The 17,038-nt window shown below is 43.8% G+C and overlaps 1 protein-coding gene across 2 annotated transcripts in view; it reads right to left on the bottom strand.

Annotated features, from left to right (window-relative positions):
• The window catches only part of CC2D2B (coiled-coil and C2 domain containing 2B), a 28,151-nt gene that overhangs the window by 5,807 nt on the left and 5,306 nt on the right, over positions 1-17,038 (bottom strand). Inside the window, exons 4-9 of one of the 2 annotated variants that reach the window (XM_075534018.1) lie at positions 16,202-16,294; positions 12,270-12,383; positions 8,812-8,946; positions 8,113-8,235; positions 4,610-4,668; positions 1,462-1,642 (exon numbers count right to left, since the gene is read on the bottom strand). In XM_075534018.1, coding sequence (XP_075390133.1) covers positions 1,462-1,642; positions 4,610-4,668; positions 8,113-8,235; positions 8,812-8,946; positions 12,270-12,383; positions 16,202-16,294 — 705 coding nt within the window. The remainder of the gene's footprint in view (positions 1-1,461; positions 1,643-4,609; positions 4,669-8,112; positions 8,236-8,811; positions 8,947-12,269; positions 12,384-16,201; positions 16,295-17,038) is intronic. The other variant, XM_075534019.1, reaches the window with a different exon arrangement.

The raw sequence follows: 17,038 nt of genomic DNA, 5'->3' as shown, positions 1-17,038 counted from the left end.
GGAGCTGCTACCAAGGGCTCAAGCAGAGAGAAAATGTTTTGAAAATGATGATGGCAGCCTATGTACAAGTGTGCTTGATACAACTGATGTATGGATTGTTGTAAGAATCCCCAATAAGATGATTTATTAAAAAAAAAGAACTCAATTGAAAAATAGCTCATGATCTCTGTGAATGCCAGGGATTGCGTTTGTCTTGTTCACTGTAATAACCCCAGATCCTAGTGGTGCAATGCCTGGCCCATAGAATAGGAAAAACGTGATAGTTAACGTTTATTAAACACTTATGAGGTTGAATATTATCATATGTATTGTTCAGTTATCCTCACCACGGCCTCAAAACAGCACTACTGTGTGCTGGTTTACTGGGCGGGACAGAAGGCAACCAGCTGCGAGGTAATTTGCTCCAAGTGGAAGCTCGTAAGTGGCTGAGTCAGGATGTGGACCTGGAACGCAGGGGTCAGTCACGGTTTAGGGCAGCCCACAGTGCATTATTAGTAAGTAGATAGGCGGACACAGAAGCTACATGCTTTAAACCTAACAATGCTTTGCTTCTTTGTTGACCCTTTAACTCTATGAAAATTAAAATAAGACATAAACCACAAAACTTCCTCCCTATTCCTGAGCAGAGAGTCTGCACGTCCCTCAACTTCCACAAGATCCTTTCTTCTCAGGAAGCTTCCCAAGGAGGCACTTCCTTTGTCTACTGCTGCTCAGGAGGCTCGCTCTCAGAGAGCTGCGGGTTTATTGGGAGGAGGAAGGGGTGAGGATGCTCACAGCTGGGAGTGGGGGAGAGGGAGGAAAGGAGGGCCCTGAGAGCACTAACTGCTGACCACGAGTGGCTAGTCAGCCAAGGAAACGTCGTCGGAAGAACGGTAGTGTATGCGACTGAGTCAGGAGAGATTCAGGCTGGATGATAGATCAGGGAGCAATCAGCACAGAGAACATACCCAAGCTCGGTGAACTCTGATCTATTGCTAACACCTGGGAGCCAGTGCTTGGTTTCCTACGTGCAGGGTGGGTTCCTTCTGGGCATCTCTTCCCAAGTTTATTGTTCTCCCACTAACAGGGGGTTGGTTTCTAGAGAATGCCATCCCTTGTCTTGTTCACAGATCTAGGGGAAATCAAGATGCTTTAATACCCAAACACCTTTCCTCTAGGGCAGTGTTCTCAACCTGTGGGTCGTGACCCCTTTGGGGGTTGAACCACCTTTTCACAGGGGTCACCCAATTCATAACAGTAGCAAAATTACAGTTATGACGTAGCAACGAAAAAAATTTTATGGTTGTGGGCGTCACCACAACATGAGGAAATGTATTACAGGGTCGCGGCATTAAGAAGGTTGAGAACCACTGTGCTAGGGTCATCTACAGAGCATTGCAGGGATATTGAAAATTGCTACTAGATGGTAATCAGCAACACAGACAAAAAATGCCATCAATGCAAACCAAATCATGTACAAACCCAATAAATTTTTAGCAATCTTTCAAATTCACTCTCTTCTTCAGATGACACAGAAATGCTCCCTGTTCCAAGTTCCAGTTTCGGAAGGATTTGCCGCAATATAGAAGAGCATTGTCGATTCCAGCGTGTAGGCTGTTTGGGTCTCCATTCCATTATTTTATGTTTTAGGGTGCTCTCAATCCTGGAGGAAGAATGCAAAGATTATTGTTGACAATTTACAACTCATTTTAAATACAGTCAGAGTTTTGCGACACAGGGCGGAGCCAAGTCTCCATAGTGAGGAGAGTCTGCCGTCCTGTGCATTCATCAAGGGCTGAGGGAAAAGCAAGGGGAAGCAGGCTCTGGCTTGACTTGGGAAGGCAAGAAGCTTCTCTGGGTAACCAGCTCTCTCAGTCACCTCTGTGTGGGCAGCTGCCTCCACGGTATTATTTGTGAGCACCTGGGCAGTACAAACAGTTAATGTGCTTGGATACTAACCACAGGGTTCACCTCTCAAAACTCACCCCCTGTGGGTTTCCAAGACTGTAACTGTTTGCAGGAGTAGAAAAGTCCAGTCATCCTCCCTCAGAACTGCTTGGGGGTTCGAACTGCCAACCAATGCATAAGCACTATGCCAGCAGGGTTCCTTAGGGGTTCATCTAGACTGAGGCATCTTAGAAGAAAGCTGTTGTAATCCCTTCTGAAAAATCAGCCACCGAAAACCTACGGGCAAGTTCTATTCAGACACACAGGGATTGCCACGCCTTTAAATCAACTTGACAGAGGCTGGTTGTGGTAGTGGATTATTTTAATATTTGATTGACATTCCTGATCTTCAAGACTCTCCTTGACCACAAGACACCGTGTTTCTAAGAAACTGCCTTCACAGAGAGATGTCTGCCTTGGGATGATGACAGCAGTGATGAGTTTACTAAATCAGTTAACACAGCAAGGAGAATTGGGAAGGAATGAGGCACCACACTGATAAGTTTCAGAATCAAACCCCCCCTACGAGACTGTAAAGGAGTGCTGATATATGGATTGTGATAAGAGTTGTATGAGCCCCTAGTAAAAAGTAAAAAAAGAAAAGAGGAGGAAAAAATAAAAGAAAATGATTAGGGCAAAGAATGTACAGATGTGCTTTATACAATTGATGTATGTATATGTGTGGATTGTGATAAGAGTTGTATGAGCCCCTAATAAAATGTTTTTTAAAAAAAGGAGTGCTGATAGTATAATGGGCTAAGCATAGGACTGCTAGCACAAGGTCATCAGTTCAAATCCACTAGCCGCTCCATGGGTGAAAGATGAGGCTATCTGTTCCTGTAAAGACTCATAGACTCAGAATCCCTAAGGACCAATTCTACTCTACGCCATGAGCAGCCAAAACGAGGTCAGGAGCTGATAACAGATCAGTTGCGCACATGTAAGTTCAAGTTGAAGCTGAAGAAAATGAGAGCGAGTTCATAACAGCCAAAATATGACCTGAGCAAATAAATCCCACCTGGATTCAAAAACATCTTAAGAACAGACGACTCACTGAACACCAACAACAGAAGATCTGATGAGCTGTGGGATGACATTAAGAACATCATACAAGAAGAACACAAAAGGTCATGAAAAAGAAAAGACAAACGTGGGCGTCAGAAAAGAGGAAAGATTGAATCGTCAAGGATTTTGTCTTACTTGGATCCACAATCAGTGCACCCGGAAGCAGCAGTCAAGAGATCAAATAAAATGTTTAGTGGGCAAATGTGCTGCACACCACCTCTTTAACGTGTTGAAGATAAAGAAAGAGAGTCGCTCTGCGGACTAAAATGTGGCTGACTCAACCATAGCATTTTCAACCACCTCATCTTCCTGTGAAATGTGGACACTGAATAAGGAAGACGGAAGACTTGGTGCATTTGAGTACTGATGTTGGTGCAAGTACTGTGAACTGCCAGGAGAACCAGTAAATCTGTCTTGGACAAAGTATAGCCAGAATGCTCCTTAGAACCAAGGCTGGTGAGACATCATCTCGCTTTGGCCACACCACCAGGAAAGACCAATGCCTGGGAAAAGACATCACGTTTTGTCAAGTAGAAAAAAGAAGACCCTTAATGAGTCGAGACAGTAGCTGCCACCATGGGCTCACACATAACTCAAAGTCTGAGCAGCGGGCAGTGCTTTGTTCCGTTGCACATCGGGCCCAGAGGCATCAGAACGGACTTTATGGCAATGACGACAACATGAGTCGGACTCGAGTCCATGGCAGTGAGCTTGGTTTGGCTTTGGTTACTAGAACGCAAGAGCCGTGAGGAAAGGTTTTCCACAGGGCTCCACAGCCCATCGGAGAGTGCCTGGTGATGACTTGTGTTGGGAAAGGGAGAGAAGGGTGTTACAGTGTGGGGTACTCAAGGGGACCGCTCTTCTGTGCAGGATGATTGGGTATGCTTGAGTCGCTAATTCTGCAGAAGTTGCCCTTGGGAGTCTGTTCTGACAGAGCTTATGGAACAAGCATGTGGCTTGAGTGTGCAGAGTCTCAGTGATAGTTATGCATCATAATCAGCTGTTGGACTTTATAAAACATGTTTTTTTATATTGATTCAACAGTTTGGTCTAGGGCCCTGGCATCTGTTTTGGTTTTTTTTTAAGTTCTAGACACAATCCTGATAAAAACCAGACAATGAGAATCTTTTCTCTATTGCATTTCTTCCCTTTCCCCCCTTTTGGTTAAGAACTGAAAAAATAGAGGAGAAATGAAACCTGTGTCTTTGCAAGAGATGGGAGTGGCGGAGTGATTTCTGTGCTGCTCTATTTTGATTAGCTGCCAGCTGACCTGCTGTGGGTTGGTTGCAGGAGGCAGCCTTATCTAGACTCCTCCAACATATTTGTAATAGCCTTGGGGACTTCCTTGACTGAGCAACCCATTAGGTGTGTGTAGGCTCAGGAGTGTTTCCAACTTTTTGTTTAAGCACCCCTGAATTGTGGGCCATTCACTGTCACATCCTTTGAAAAGATGGTAGCCACTGTCACTGCTAGGAACCCAGCAGGCATTTGTGTTGATAGCTTTCCTCCAGTGGCATGCCATGCTTTCCAGAGGCAACTCTTTCTAACTTACACTCCCCTTGCGAGGAGAGATTAAGGAGAGGATACGGTGATGGTAATATAGAAACAAAGTCCATACCTGCTCTTTATGTCTTCTACCATGCTTTTATCCGTGTCTGAATAGATTATTTCTGTAGGCTGGAATAGAGACAACTGAATTTTAGGATAGATTCTAGGGAGATGGTCTTTATGGCAATTTACCCCTAGTAGGCTATTTATGAATGAAGGGAAACCCAAACCAGTCTCAAGTGGCAAACTTACTCAATCACATAAAACATACCAAGGGCTTCAAAAAATTGGTGGACAAATGGAATGCAAAGGTAATGGCATTTTCCCACAGACGTTCTGAAGACCCATCGTGGATGACATGTTTCCTTTGACTCCAGTACTCACAAGGGCTTAGGAAGTGCTAGTTACAAAGGGAAACATCATTCACATGTAGGACAGACTTGCTGCCTTGAGTAGCCAAACAAGCGTTGGCCAGGTCATCTTGAGAGCAGCACTAGTGTCTTCTCTTCCACTTACTGGGTGACCTAGGCTAACTTAACGAACTTCTCTCAGTATCAGGTACCTCATTTTTTTAAAGGGGTAAAAACATACCTGTTTCACAGGAATCTTGTGAAGATTTTGAAATAAAGTAAAACATACACAGCTGGGGACATAGTGAATTCTCCATACACATCATGCATTCTTCTTACTCCTATTATATCGTTGGGAGTCCTGGCGGCCCAGTGGTACGTGTTGGGCTGAGATCCGCAAGTCAACAGAGAAAGGTGGGAGGGTTTGCTCCCATCACCAGTACAGTGTGGAAACCCACAGGGGCAGTTCTACCCTGTCCTATAAGGTTGTTAAGAATCGGCACCAACTCAACGGCAGTGAGTGAGTGAAACGGGAGTATCAGCTTCTCTCTGAGGGCTCCCTTTCTTTTTTTTTAATAAATCATTTTATTGGGGCTCATACAACTCTTATCACAATCCATACATACATCAATTGAGTAAAGCACCCTTATACATTCATTGCCCTCATCATTCTCAAAATTCGCTTTCCACTTGGGTTCCTGGAATCAGCTCAATTTCCTTTTCCCCTCTCCCTCCTTCCCCACTCCCCCTCCCTCATGAACCCCTAATAATTTATAAATTATTATTTTATCTTATCTTACGCTGCCCGGCATCTTCCTTCATCCACTTTCCTGTTGTCCATCCTCCAGAGAGGAGGTTATATGTAGATCCCCGAGATTGGTTCCCCCTTTCTATACCCCTTTCCCTCCCGGTGTCGCCACTCTCACGGTTGGTCCTGAGGGGTTCATCTGTCCTAGATTCCCTGTGTTTCCAGATCCCAACTGTACCGCTGTGCATCCTCTGGTCTAACCAGATTTGCAAAGTAGAATTGGGATCATGGTAGTCGTGGGTAGGAAGCTTTTAAGAACTAGAGGAAGGTTTTGAGTTTCATTGTTGCTACACTGAACCCTGAGTGACTCATCTCCTCCCCACTACCCCTCTGCAAGGGATGTCCAATTGTCTACAGATGGGCATTGGGTCCCCATCACGCACTCCCTTCATTCACGATATGATTCCCCCCGCCCCCCCGCCTTTGTTGCTTGAAACCTGGTCCCCTCAGCCCTTCATGATCACACGTTGGTGTGCTGCTTCCATGTGGGCTTTGTTGCTTCTGGGCTAGATGGCCGCTTGTTTACTTTCAAGCCTTTATGTCCCCAGGTGCTATATCAATAGCTGGGCACCATCAGCCTTCTTCACCACACTTACTTATGCACACATTCGTCTTCATCGTTGTTCTTTGGTGTCTACTACCTGTGTTCACTTAGGCTTGTATGCTTCTTTTCTGTGGATTTTGTTGCTTCTGAGCTAGATGGCTACTTGTTTGCCTTCAAGCTTTTAAGACCCCAGACGCCGTATCGTTTTGATGAGGGCTCCCTTTCTTTCACCAGGATGCTGGATTTTGTGTGTATGTGCACACATGTGCCAGCATACGTTTCTAACTGGGGCACAGAGGATTTCATTGTAGGAGGACCCCACAACTCATGAACTGTTTCCACATTTCTCTATCAAGTAAGTGATTCTGTAACCAACACTGTTGTATGTGTCTCCCTATGTGTGTGTACATAAGTTCCCTAAAGCACACAGTTAACAAGTTGAATTGGTATGTCAGTTGGTGCATCACTAACTTTACCAAAAACGATCATATTGCTTTTCTAAGTTTATAGGCATAGAGGCCCTTTATCATTTTGCTTTATCTTTGCAGACATTTTGTATGAGGAACACTTTGTTCTTAGCATCCAGGCCAGACAAAAACAGACTGCAAACTCATGGACCATAATCCTACATATTGCGTTTAATTTCTCCTTATGTATATACCTGAGTGTGGGTGGGTGTATAACTGTGATTTATTTATTCACTTACTTTCCCTCTCCTTCCCTTGTCTTCCCTTTCCCTGCCTCCCCATAATCATTAAAACCTACTTGTTTTGGTGTGAAAAACCAGTCTTCTTGTGTGTTTGTGTTTTTATAGCAGTATTTGGCTGTACGGCTGAGTGCCCTGTCTTCCACATTTATCCATGCAGACATGCGTTTGACAGTCTCATCATCATTCTCTACAGGTGCAGGGCATGCCTCTGTACGCACGGTCCAAAGTTTACATAGCCATCCCTCCAGAGTTGGGCCCTGTCTGCCTACCCCTCTGCGATTGCCGCCAGCACTGCCCTCAGCCTGAGCGTGCGGACGGGCAGCTGTGGGACCTTCCGTCTTCCTTGCTTTGGAGCATTTGCGGAGAAGAGATTGCTGGGTCATATGGTATTTCTACTCGCATTTGTTTACGGATCTGCTTCTACACATGGTCTTTCGCCTACTCTTCTGTTACTCGTCTCTCTCTCAGCCACACGCTTGGTTTATGTGTTTTGTGATTGTCTTCGCCCGGGAGTCTCAGGGCCCTGGATCCAGAAACAACAGCAGGGGCACCTGGGAGCAACTGCTTCAGGTCTCTTGGAGTCTGTCACAGCTCCCCGAGCACAGTCATCTGGGGCTTAATTCGTTTCCGGTCTCCGACCTGAGCTTTCACCTTCTGCCTCCCAAGCAGCGAGTCTCCAGCTTCCCTGTCCACACCCTTGTCCCTCAGCCCCACCTTGAAGAGCTCTGTTAAAAACACGAGAACTGGGAAGTGGTTCCCTGCCTTTCATGAAGTGCTTTCAGGCCCTTCTCACACCTCTGCCTCAGCCCCACTCCCTGCAGTGTCGCCCAGTAAGCACTCTCATAGCTGGGGCTCAAAAGCTCTTCTGTTTCTCAGTCTTTATACTTGATAATTACCATGGGGCACAAGGACTAGGTCTAAGTGAGTCAATCCCACAAAGAATTTTCCCCCCGTTTTATGATTAATTTTTGTTTTTTAATTTACATTTGGGATGGCAGACTCAATCCCTCTTTTCTCCAGGTAGAGGAAAGTGACCAGATAGTAGAGAAAATTAGTTTTATTATCATTTTTAAATAGCATTTGCCGAAGAACTATTGATACAAATAAAGACTGCCACCAACAGCAGCTCTTACTCCGACACACTTGGGAACACAGCACTGACCTGTATGCTCTGTGCTTTTGTCCCTTGAGGATCTTTTGGGAGCAAGTGTTTCCAGAAATTCTCCTTTGAGTAGTCAAAATGTACAGCCATTGGAGTGTTATTTTGCTGAATATTAAACCAAACCTATGAAAACAGTGATATAAAATCAGTGTGGCCCCAGGGGAGCACAAGGCTCACGGATCACAAGGAGGGAGCAAGAGGTGTGCAGTCCTACTACCCGACAACGAGGGCCTGGTGCGCAAGGCGAGGCACTTGGTGTTAACTGAAGAGTTGGTGGTTCCATGAGAGAAGAGGCTCGGCGATCTGCTCCAGTGGACTGGAGACTGCAGCCGGGGACCGTGAGGCGGGTAGGGCTATGGCCTTTCTCCTCTGTCCCACTGGGGGCTACAAACCAGGAATCCACTCACAGCACCTCACAGCAACGTGACGGGGACCATGGGGGGCTTTGTGGCACGAGGCTTATGAGAACACGAGACCACCTCAGTGGCTCTCATTCCAAAATCACATGGCGAGTTTCAGAGATTAAAAAAATCGCTTTGACCCTGTGTCGCGGGGAATCCTGATTTTCCCCGCCCCCTCCTGCCTCCCTCGCCACCCCCCACAGCTCTCCAGATATTTCTAATGTGCAGCCAGGTTCACGACCACCGGTTTGACGCTTGAGGAGATCATTCAAAATGAGATTTGCCTCCATATACTTACATTCCCATCATCAAACAAACAGTCCACACTTTGTAAGGGACAAAATGGATCAAATTGCTTATGACATTGCCCAGTCAGTGGATTCCAAAGCAAAAATTCATCTGTTTCCTGAGTTAACACATAAGCCGCATGTCCCTGTATGATGAAACAAAAATAATTTTAAGTCTTTTTGGTAATTAATTTTTTGTTTTTCTAATTTTCCTTGTTCATACATTTTTTTTAGCGTATATCATTCTTAGTATAAAAATGTAGAAAGCTTCAGGTACAAATCATGATAAGACTAATACCAGGGACTGTCCTAAACATTCATACCAACTTTCCCACTTAGCTCACTCCCCATTCTGAGTCAATTAAGGCTGATTTAATGCTTGTCTTTCACAAGAAGAATCAGAGGTCAAGGGACTTGTTCAGAGGAACAGTAATTCTGGTTTTGAAAGGAGATCCTGACTCTCAGAGAAGTATAAATAATACATAGTAGGTTTTGAACCGTTATCTGAATGATATTCCAAACTGATGTTCTTAACACTGTGCTATGTATTCTGCTCAATCTAACTCCACAGCTCTTGCTATTTATCAGTAGACCGACGCTTTTATAAAACAGAAGGCGGCTTCGCCCTGACCTTGTTGTTATTATTAGGGGAATTATGTCATGGGGTCAGTAAGTACAACAGAACTAAACGCTGCCCAGTCCTGCAGCATTATCCTAAGTGTTGCTATATTTGAGCCCATTGTTACAGTAACTGTGTCAGTCTATCTTACTGAGCATCTTCCTGTTGTCACGGCCCCTCCACTTGGTCAAGCATGGTGTCCTTCTCCAGGACCTGGTCCCCTGATAATGTGCAAAGGATGTAAGGCAAATCTTGCCATCCTCACTTCCACGGAGCATTTTGGCTGTAATACTTCCAAGAGACTTGCTTGTTCTTCTGGTGGTTGAGGCTATATTCAATATTCTTTGCTAACACCATCATTCAAAGACATCAATTATTGGATCTTTATTCACTGCCCAACTTCTGCATGCCTATGAGCTTGAAAATGCTATGGCTTGTGTCAGGTACACCGTCCTACTCTAAGGGACATTTTTGTTTTTAAAACTGGGAAGAGACCTTTTGCCACAGATTTTCCCAGTGCAGCATGTTGTTTGATTTCCTGACTGTTGTTTCCATGAAGGTTCATGGCGGATCCTTGTAAAATGAAATCCTTGACAACTTCCACCTTTTCTCCATTTATCACAATGTTATCTAATGGTCCAATTATGAGGATGTTTGTTTCCTTTATGTTGGGGTGTTATTAGTACAGAAGTCTGCCATGTTTTTATCTTTATTATTAAGTGCTTCAAGTCCTCTTGGCTTCTAGCAAGCAAGGTTGTGTCATCTGCATATGTTCATGAATCTGCCTCCAATCCTATCTATTGCCATGTTTTTCATGTAGTCCAATGACTTCGATTACTTGCTAAGCTATAGATTGGATAAGTATGGTGAAAGGATACAACCTTGACACACACCTTTCCTGAACTAAAACAGAATAACTCCTTATTCTGTTCAAATGACTGCCTCTTGATCTATGGACAGGTTCTGCATGAATACAATGAAGTGTTCTGGAATTTCCATCCTTTTCAATAAAATCCACAATTTGTTATGACTCATATAGTTGAATGTCCTTTCACAGTTCACTAAAGCACAAGTAACCATTTTCCAGTATTCTCTTGCAGCCAAGGTCACTATGGCATCAGCAATGATATCCCTTATTTCTTGTCCTCTTCTGAGTCTGCCTCGAACTTCTGGTAACTCCCTGTGAATGTACTGCTGCAACTATTTTTGAATTAGTTCCAGGAAATTCTTACTTTTATGTGGTGCTCTTTGATAATTTCTGCATTCTGTTGGCTTATTTTTCTTCGAAATGCACACAAATATGTGTCTCTTCCAGTTCTTGAACATAGTGCAGCTAAAGTGAACGGAAGATGCGATGAGGTAAAACAACTGAACAGAAGGTCCCACAGGTCAGCTAGAGAAGACCAAGGAATCACATTATAATGAAGTGTGCAAAGACCTGGCGTTGAAAACGAAACGGGAAGAACAGACATGGGATTTATCAAGCTGGAAGAACTGAAGAAAAAAATTCAAGGCTCAAGCTGAAATATTGAAGGATTCTGTAGGCAAAATATTGGACAAGGCAGGAAGAATCAAAGAAGACTAGAGGGGGGAGGAGAGGAAAGGAGGGAAGGGGAAGCAATAGATTAGAGGGAACACAGGCGTTAACTTGGGCGAAAGGGAAGGTAGTATCCCACCAGCGAGAGATGGGCCAAGACCTGTGGGGGGGGGCGGGGGGCGGGAGAGGAACAAGGCAAGGTATTGTGTGTTTCAATAAGTTGTTTAAATTGTTGAGTGGAAAAATGATCTGATATGTAAACCCCCACACAATAACTAAAAGTGAGGGAAGGAGCACACAGTTACTGTGCCAAAAAAGATCTGGTTCACGTTCTACCATTTCAAGAGGCAGCATACAATCAAGAGCTGATGGTATTGAAGGAAGAAATCCAAGCTTTACAAAGACACTGGCCAAAATCAAGGCTTCTGGAAATGAAGGCATACCAATTGAGAAGCTTCAATCAAGAATGCAAGACTCATCTATTCTAAAGAATTTGGAAGACAGCCATCTGGCCCACCTACTGGGTCATTTCAAAGAACGGTGACCCAACAGAATAAGCCATGTAGCAGAGGTGAAATAACAAGGCCGCCTCCCAAGGAATTGATTGGCTTATAGGTTCCTAGACAAGGATTTGCTGAAGTATTATTGGCTGTTTACTGCCATCTAGTGGCAATTAAAACTAGAATCCAAAGCTATGGGACGTTAGCCACAAGTTTTTAGTTAAAACTGACTCAAAAGAGTAAGATATGCAGAAACTAAATGGAAAATGAAAGGATAAAAATTATATGACAAAATTATCAGTGTTGGAATTTATTAAAGTATTTATGATATATTTAGAAACACAAAGGAGGACAGCTCTCTGGAGGAATGAAGGCCAACATAGTAAAGAAATGAAGTCATAAACAAGTCAGATAGGAATTCTGACCCACTTCTTGGATGAGTAAAAGACAACTCAATGAACAACGAGTGCAGTGTTGATCACAATCACCAATTCACCACCGTGGTAGGCTCACGACGTAGCTACCACATGGCTGCATTGAATGTTTGCCCTAATCTGATGTTTCCAGAACACTCCCAATAGCACTGTTATTACTACAGGCTACAATGGAGAACGGCGAAATGAAGCCAGTCTACACTGCAGAAATTTTGATGAACTCACACAATTCTTTTGTTAGCTAACATTTTTTTCTCTTAAATTTTCCTTACTAACTTGGGAATAAAAGTGGAAACTTGGGGATGAAGTCTTTTAAACTTGCAGCAGAAATATGATTGAGTCTTGTTTCCACAGTTCAAACGTTAGCCCCAGCACTTACTTCCAACATCGAAGTTCCCAGGAGGACCAAGGCTTTCTTTCCAAAATACAAAAAGAAATTACAGAGAAGAATGGCATGTTCCTCTTTGTTTCCAATTGCCAGACTGATGCAACGCTATGATAAAAAGGCAACAAGGACCAGGGGAGAGAGAGAGAAAAGAGGGAAGCTGAGTAATTCAAGCACACAGCAGATTTAGAGCTCACCCACTCCCTGCAGCTTCAAACACTTTTATTTGTACATCGCTGAGATGAATGACAGCAAAGCCAAGAACTGTGGCTTCTTTGGGCTGAGAACAGAGGACCGTTTGGAATACTGGGTCACCCTTTCACTATCAAACACGAATGTGGATACTGTGCTTAGTGCCACTTAAGATAACGGGGCATTTTGTCTAAGGCAAATTCTAAACTATCCTGGACAAACATCGACATATGCACCAGTATTTTGAGGAACTTCTTCTGGTGGAAAATCACATAGTGTTTTGGGAGAAAGCTGTGGCTTGGTCAGTGGAGCTCTGTACACTCTGCCCTGGAGCAGTACAGCACTCTCAACACAAAGAAAAAGCTGTGCATTGGCGCTGCACCCGGAAGATTGAATTATTCCCATTTGATAACAAATCTGGGTTCACAGATCAAACACTGCTGCCTACTGAATGAGCAGCTCGCCAAGCGACCCAACCCGTTTGCTCTTGACTCATAAGCTGGTTTGGCAGTTTGAAAACCAATGGTGCCTTGGAAGAAAGGTCTGGTGATCGGTTTCTCTAACGATGACCACCAAATAAACTCTAGTGAGCAGCGTTTTACTGTGCACCACAGGGAGCTGTCACGAGTGGAAACTGGCTCCACACCAAGGGGTTTGCTTTGTTGGTTTAGTAAAGGCACGTAGAGTTGAGGACTACTGATCCACAAATGAGTTCTAGTCTGTTGGTGTGTTTTGTTTGGCTTCAGAAAGTTTTAAAAAGGGAGGTGGGGGATGGTGGTGGTGGATTTTACAAAAAAATCTCCTTTCATTACCCAATGTTGCTATGGTAATAACCCGTTGTCGCACCATTTAGTAAGATGTGCGTTTGCCACTTGATTTCATTCTGGAGACAGGGCTATGGTAGGTAGGGAGAGGGGCTGGGAATCTTAGCAGGTCTTGGCTGAGACTATTTACTAGTCAGTATGGAAGCATTTTGATGGTGAACAAATGACAGGGAAAAAAAGTATATGTTGGGAGAGCTCCGAGCAGAGTGCAAGCCATGTTTCATATCAAGCAATGATCTGATTTCTTAAGAGGGTGGAAGGCGAATGAGAGCATAACTCCGCGCCCCCCCCTGCACCCCCCTCCCGCACCCCAGATTTCTAAATGCTTTGCATTTGTGATCTCATTTATTCCCATTCAAAATCCCTGCATGACACAGGAAGAAAATGAGGTTTAAAGGGATTAACTAATGTACCTGTGGTCATATAACAATTAAATGCTTGAACTGGGATTTGAATGCAGGCTTGTCTGGCCCTTTCCATGGCTCTATTCCCCTCCACAGCCTGAAGGGAACTTGGAGGGCATGCTATTAAGGAATGCTGTCAAGGCCTCGGCCATGTCCCTCTCCTTCCTCATGAGGGGCAATCCCAAGAAACCACTTCACTTTGGAATTGGCCAATAACTTTGGAAGGGAGGTAGTTTAAAACTCTGATCGGTTTTCAGTTGCTGTGAAATGATTACATGCATTAAATATATTTTAAGAAGCCGTGTTCATTTGGCTGTACTTCAGGTATCCTAATTTTGATATCATTTAAAAGTATGTGCCAGACTCATGTTTTAATGACAAGTGATAGCTGAATCTCAAATGAACCACAATTATTGATTACTGCTAAGCTAGATGACCAAAGACCCGGTGTCTCCTGGTGACAACTCACCTGAATTGCAGACACAGCTTTTATGAAGAACCGGGGTTCTTTCTGTTTTAGCAAATGTTAAACTGGTCAGCTCAGTGCCCGGGACCGTCATCTCCAGGACGTGCCCAAGGTCTTAAAGGTACGGGATGCTTCGAGAGGATGTTCACAGCAGAGAGGGAGGGCTAGTCTGCTGACGCTACTCATGAGGAGAAACAAGCTTTTGTTTTGTGAAAAGCTCATTGGTGTCCCATGACCAAGAAGTTCGTGTTATGAGAAGGCATTAGTCAAAAAGAATTCCGTGCTTATAGTAACCTTTTAGTTATGGATCTTACTTATGAATATTGGGGTGGGAGGACCTGGGATATTATTAGCATACCTATGGTTATTTTTAACACGACTTCTTCACATATTTCGCAGACTCAGAAGTGCTCAGTGTGAATGACACCTTTCTGAATTCTACCTGTGAGTCACATGTTTCTGAGCCAAATCACACCCTGTGGCTCCCTTCGTCTCACCAGAAGGAAGGTAGCTGCCCTATTAAGCTTGGCTGAATAAGTTAAAGTCAGCCCTGTGCCGTCTAACTCTACTTCAGCTCAGTGCTCGCTGTACGGGAGCACCCTACAAAGCACTGTAATAAGTTCAGTCCCCATGGCAGAGGTTCCTCCCATCCTATCGGCTATTGCTGCTGCTGCTGTCGTTAGTTGCCATCGAACTGATTTGGAATCATAGTGATCCAATGGAATGAAACACTGCCTGGTCCTGTGCCATCCTCGCTGCTGTGCCACTCTACAAAGACAAGCCATCACACGCTCTCAAGCATGGCAATGAGCCCATCAATGCAGCCACTGTTGCCAATCTGTCTTGTTGGAGGTCTTCCCTTTTGTCGCCGCCCCACTACTTTATAAAGCATAATGTCCTTCTCCAGGGTCTCCCCTCCCAACAACATGTCCAAAGCACACGAGACGGAATGTCACCACCCTTACCTCTCAGGAGCACTCTGGCTAAGGAGCATATGCATTGGGGTGGGGGTGTTAACCTCAAACCCAGCAGTTAGAAATGACCAGCTGCTCCTCAGAGAAAAAGGAGGCTCTCTGCTCCCAGAAAGAGCTCCAGTCCTGGAAAGCCATGGGGGCAGTTCTCCCGGGTCCTTGAGGGCCACTCTGAAGTCAGAATTGAATGACTGCCAGTGCGCTTGCTTAACACGGTCTCATGTTTGATCCGAGGAGCGAGGGCTGCGCCTTCAGCTACTACCTGCTGGTGGCTGGGACCCACCCGTTGCTCCTTGGGAGAAAAACAAGCCTGTCTGCTCCTGTAAAGATTTCAAGGCTTGGAGACCCAAAGGGGTAATTCTACTCTGTCCTATAGGCTTGTCATGAATAATACTCATATTGGCATTTTCCTATTAATTATAGAATGCTTACTGAATGCAAAGCAGTGCTCAGTGAAAATTACAACAATAAATAAAAACCTGGTCTAGTTCAGCCTTTCAAAAGTACAAGTGGGATGTGTGTGTGTAGAGGTGTGGGTTTATTATCAGATATATGAGCAGATAAATATAATTTAATGTGGAATGGAAGAAGCATGCTAAGTAGGGTTGTCAGATTTAGAAAGTGACATCACCAACATAAGATTCCCAGTTATATTTTAATTTTAGATAAACCGCAAATGATTTTTTGGTATCGCTGTGTCCCAAATATTACCGAGAGCATTTCTTTAACTGGGAGAGCTTCTGAAGAGTAGGACATGCGCTCTAATGCCATCCAGAGACTCCAGACTGGCCGGCTCTAAACGACAGGCCATCACATGGTCGAGAGAATGTCATAGTACTGTTCTCCTGGAGTGAAAATATGCACGCACTACTGCTTACAATGTTGAAAAGACTTTTGATCCTTAAAAAGTAATTCCATAGATTGCCACAGAACTAAAAATGATGCATGAAATCATCAAGTTCTTGAAAACATCACACGGTAAAACACAACGTAAGTACATAATGATTTTTAAAAGGCACCTTTAAAGGAAAGGCAAATTAAAATACTATAATAAAAGGTAGCTTTTTACCTCTGATGTCATCCATATATCATAACCATCATCATTTTCATCCAATGTATCAGGCATAAAAGGAATCAAAGATACAAATCGAGCGATGAGGTCCTAGGACATATTAATTCATATTTACTGCCTGTGTGTTGTACGCTTACTGCCAAACACAGTGCTTCACATGTGCTTGTGCTGCACATCTTAACTGATGCTACAAGTCTATGATGAAAACTGGCTTTGAGTCTGGGGCTAAAGAAGAGGACCCCAGCTCACAGTGCTGAAACAACTTGCCCAGGGTCACTTGGCTAATATACTATATTTTGTCTCTGGGATTGAGTTCAAGTTGGCTTAACCACAGGGTATACATGTTAACCAGTATATTTTATTGTAATAAATTATTTAAAATGCAAAGACTTTAAAGCATAATCGTTTGGAAAATGGGGGAAAAGATGTTGACGAATAATAAACTTGCATCAGGTTAGAATACCTATCAAAATTATTTTTGTTAGTGTATGCTGGTTATAAACTGTAAGCACTGGATTACTAAGCAGAAGATTAGCAGTTCAAATCCACCAGTTCCTCAGGAAGAACTTAAGGCTATTGTGCTGGTAAAGATTTACAACCTAGGGAACTCTAAATAGGGTCACTATGAGTGAGAATTGACTCAATAGCAGTGAGTTTGTTTTGTTTTTGGTAAGCCCCTAACAACTGTGAATTATTCCTTAAAATAGATTCTTTGCTTCTCTCTCATACATATAGGTAGTCCCCAACTTAAGACATATTTGAGTTAGGACACACTGGTATTACAACCATCCTTAAATATTTAAAATATTGTACCATTAGTAATATGAACTACAT

The sequence above is a fragment of the Tenrec ecaudatus genome, chromosome 16 (genome assembly GCF_050624435.1).
Source record: "Tenrec ecaudatus isolate mTenEca1 chromosome 16, mTenEca1.hap1, whole genome shotgun sequence".
NCBI classification, from domain to species: domain Eukaryota; kingdom Metazoa; phylum Chordata; class Mammalia; order Afrosoricida; family Tenrecidae; genus Tenrec; species Tenrec ecaudatus.
This window is presented reverse-complemented; position numbering and strand designations above follow the sequence as displayed.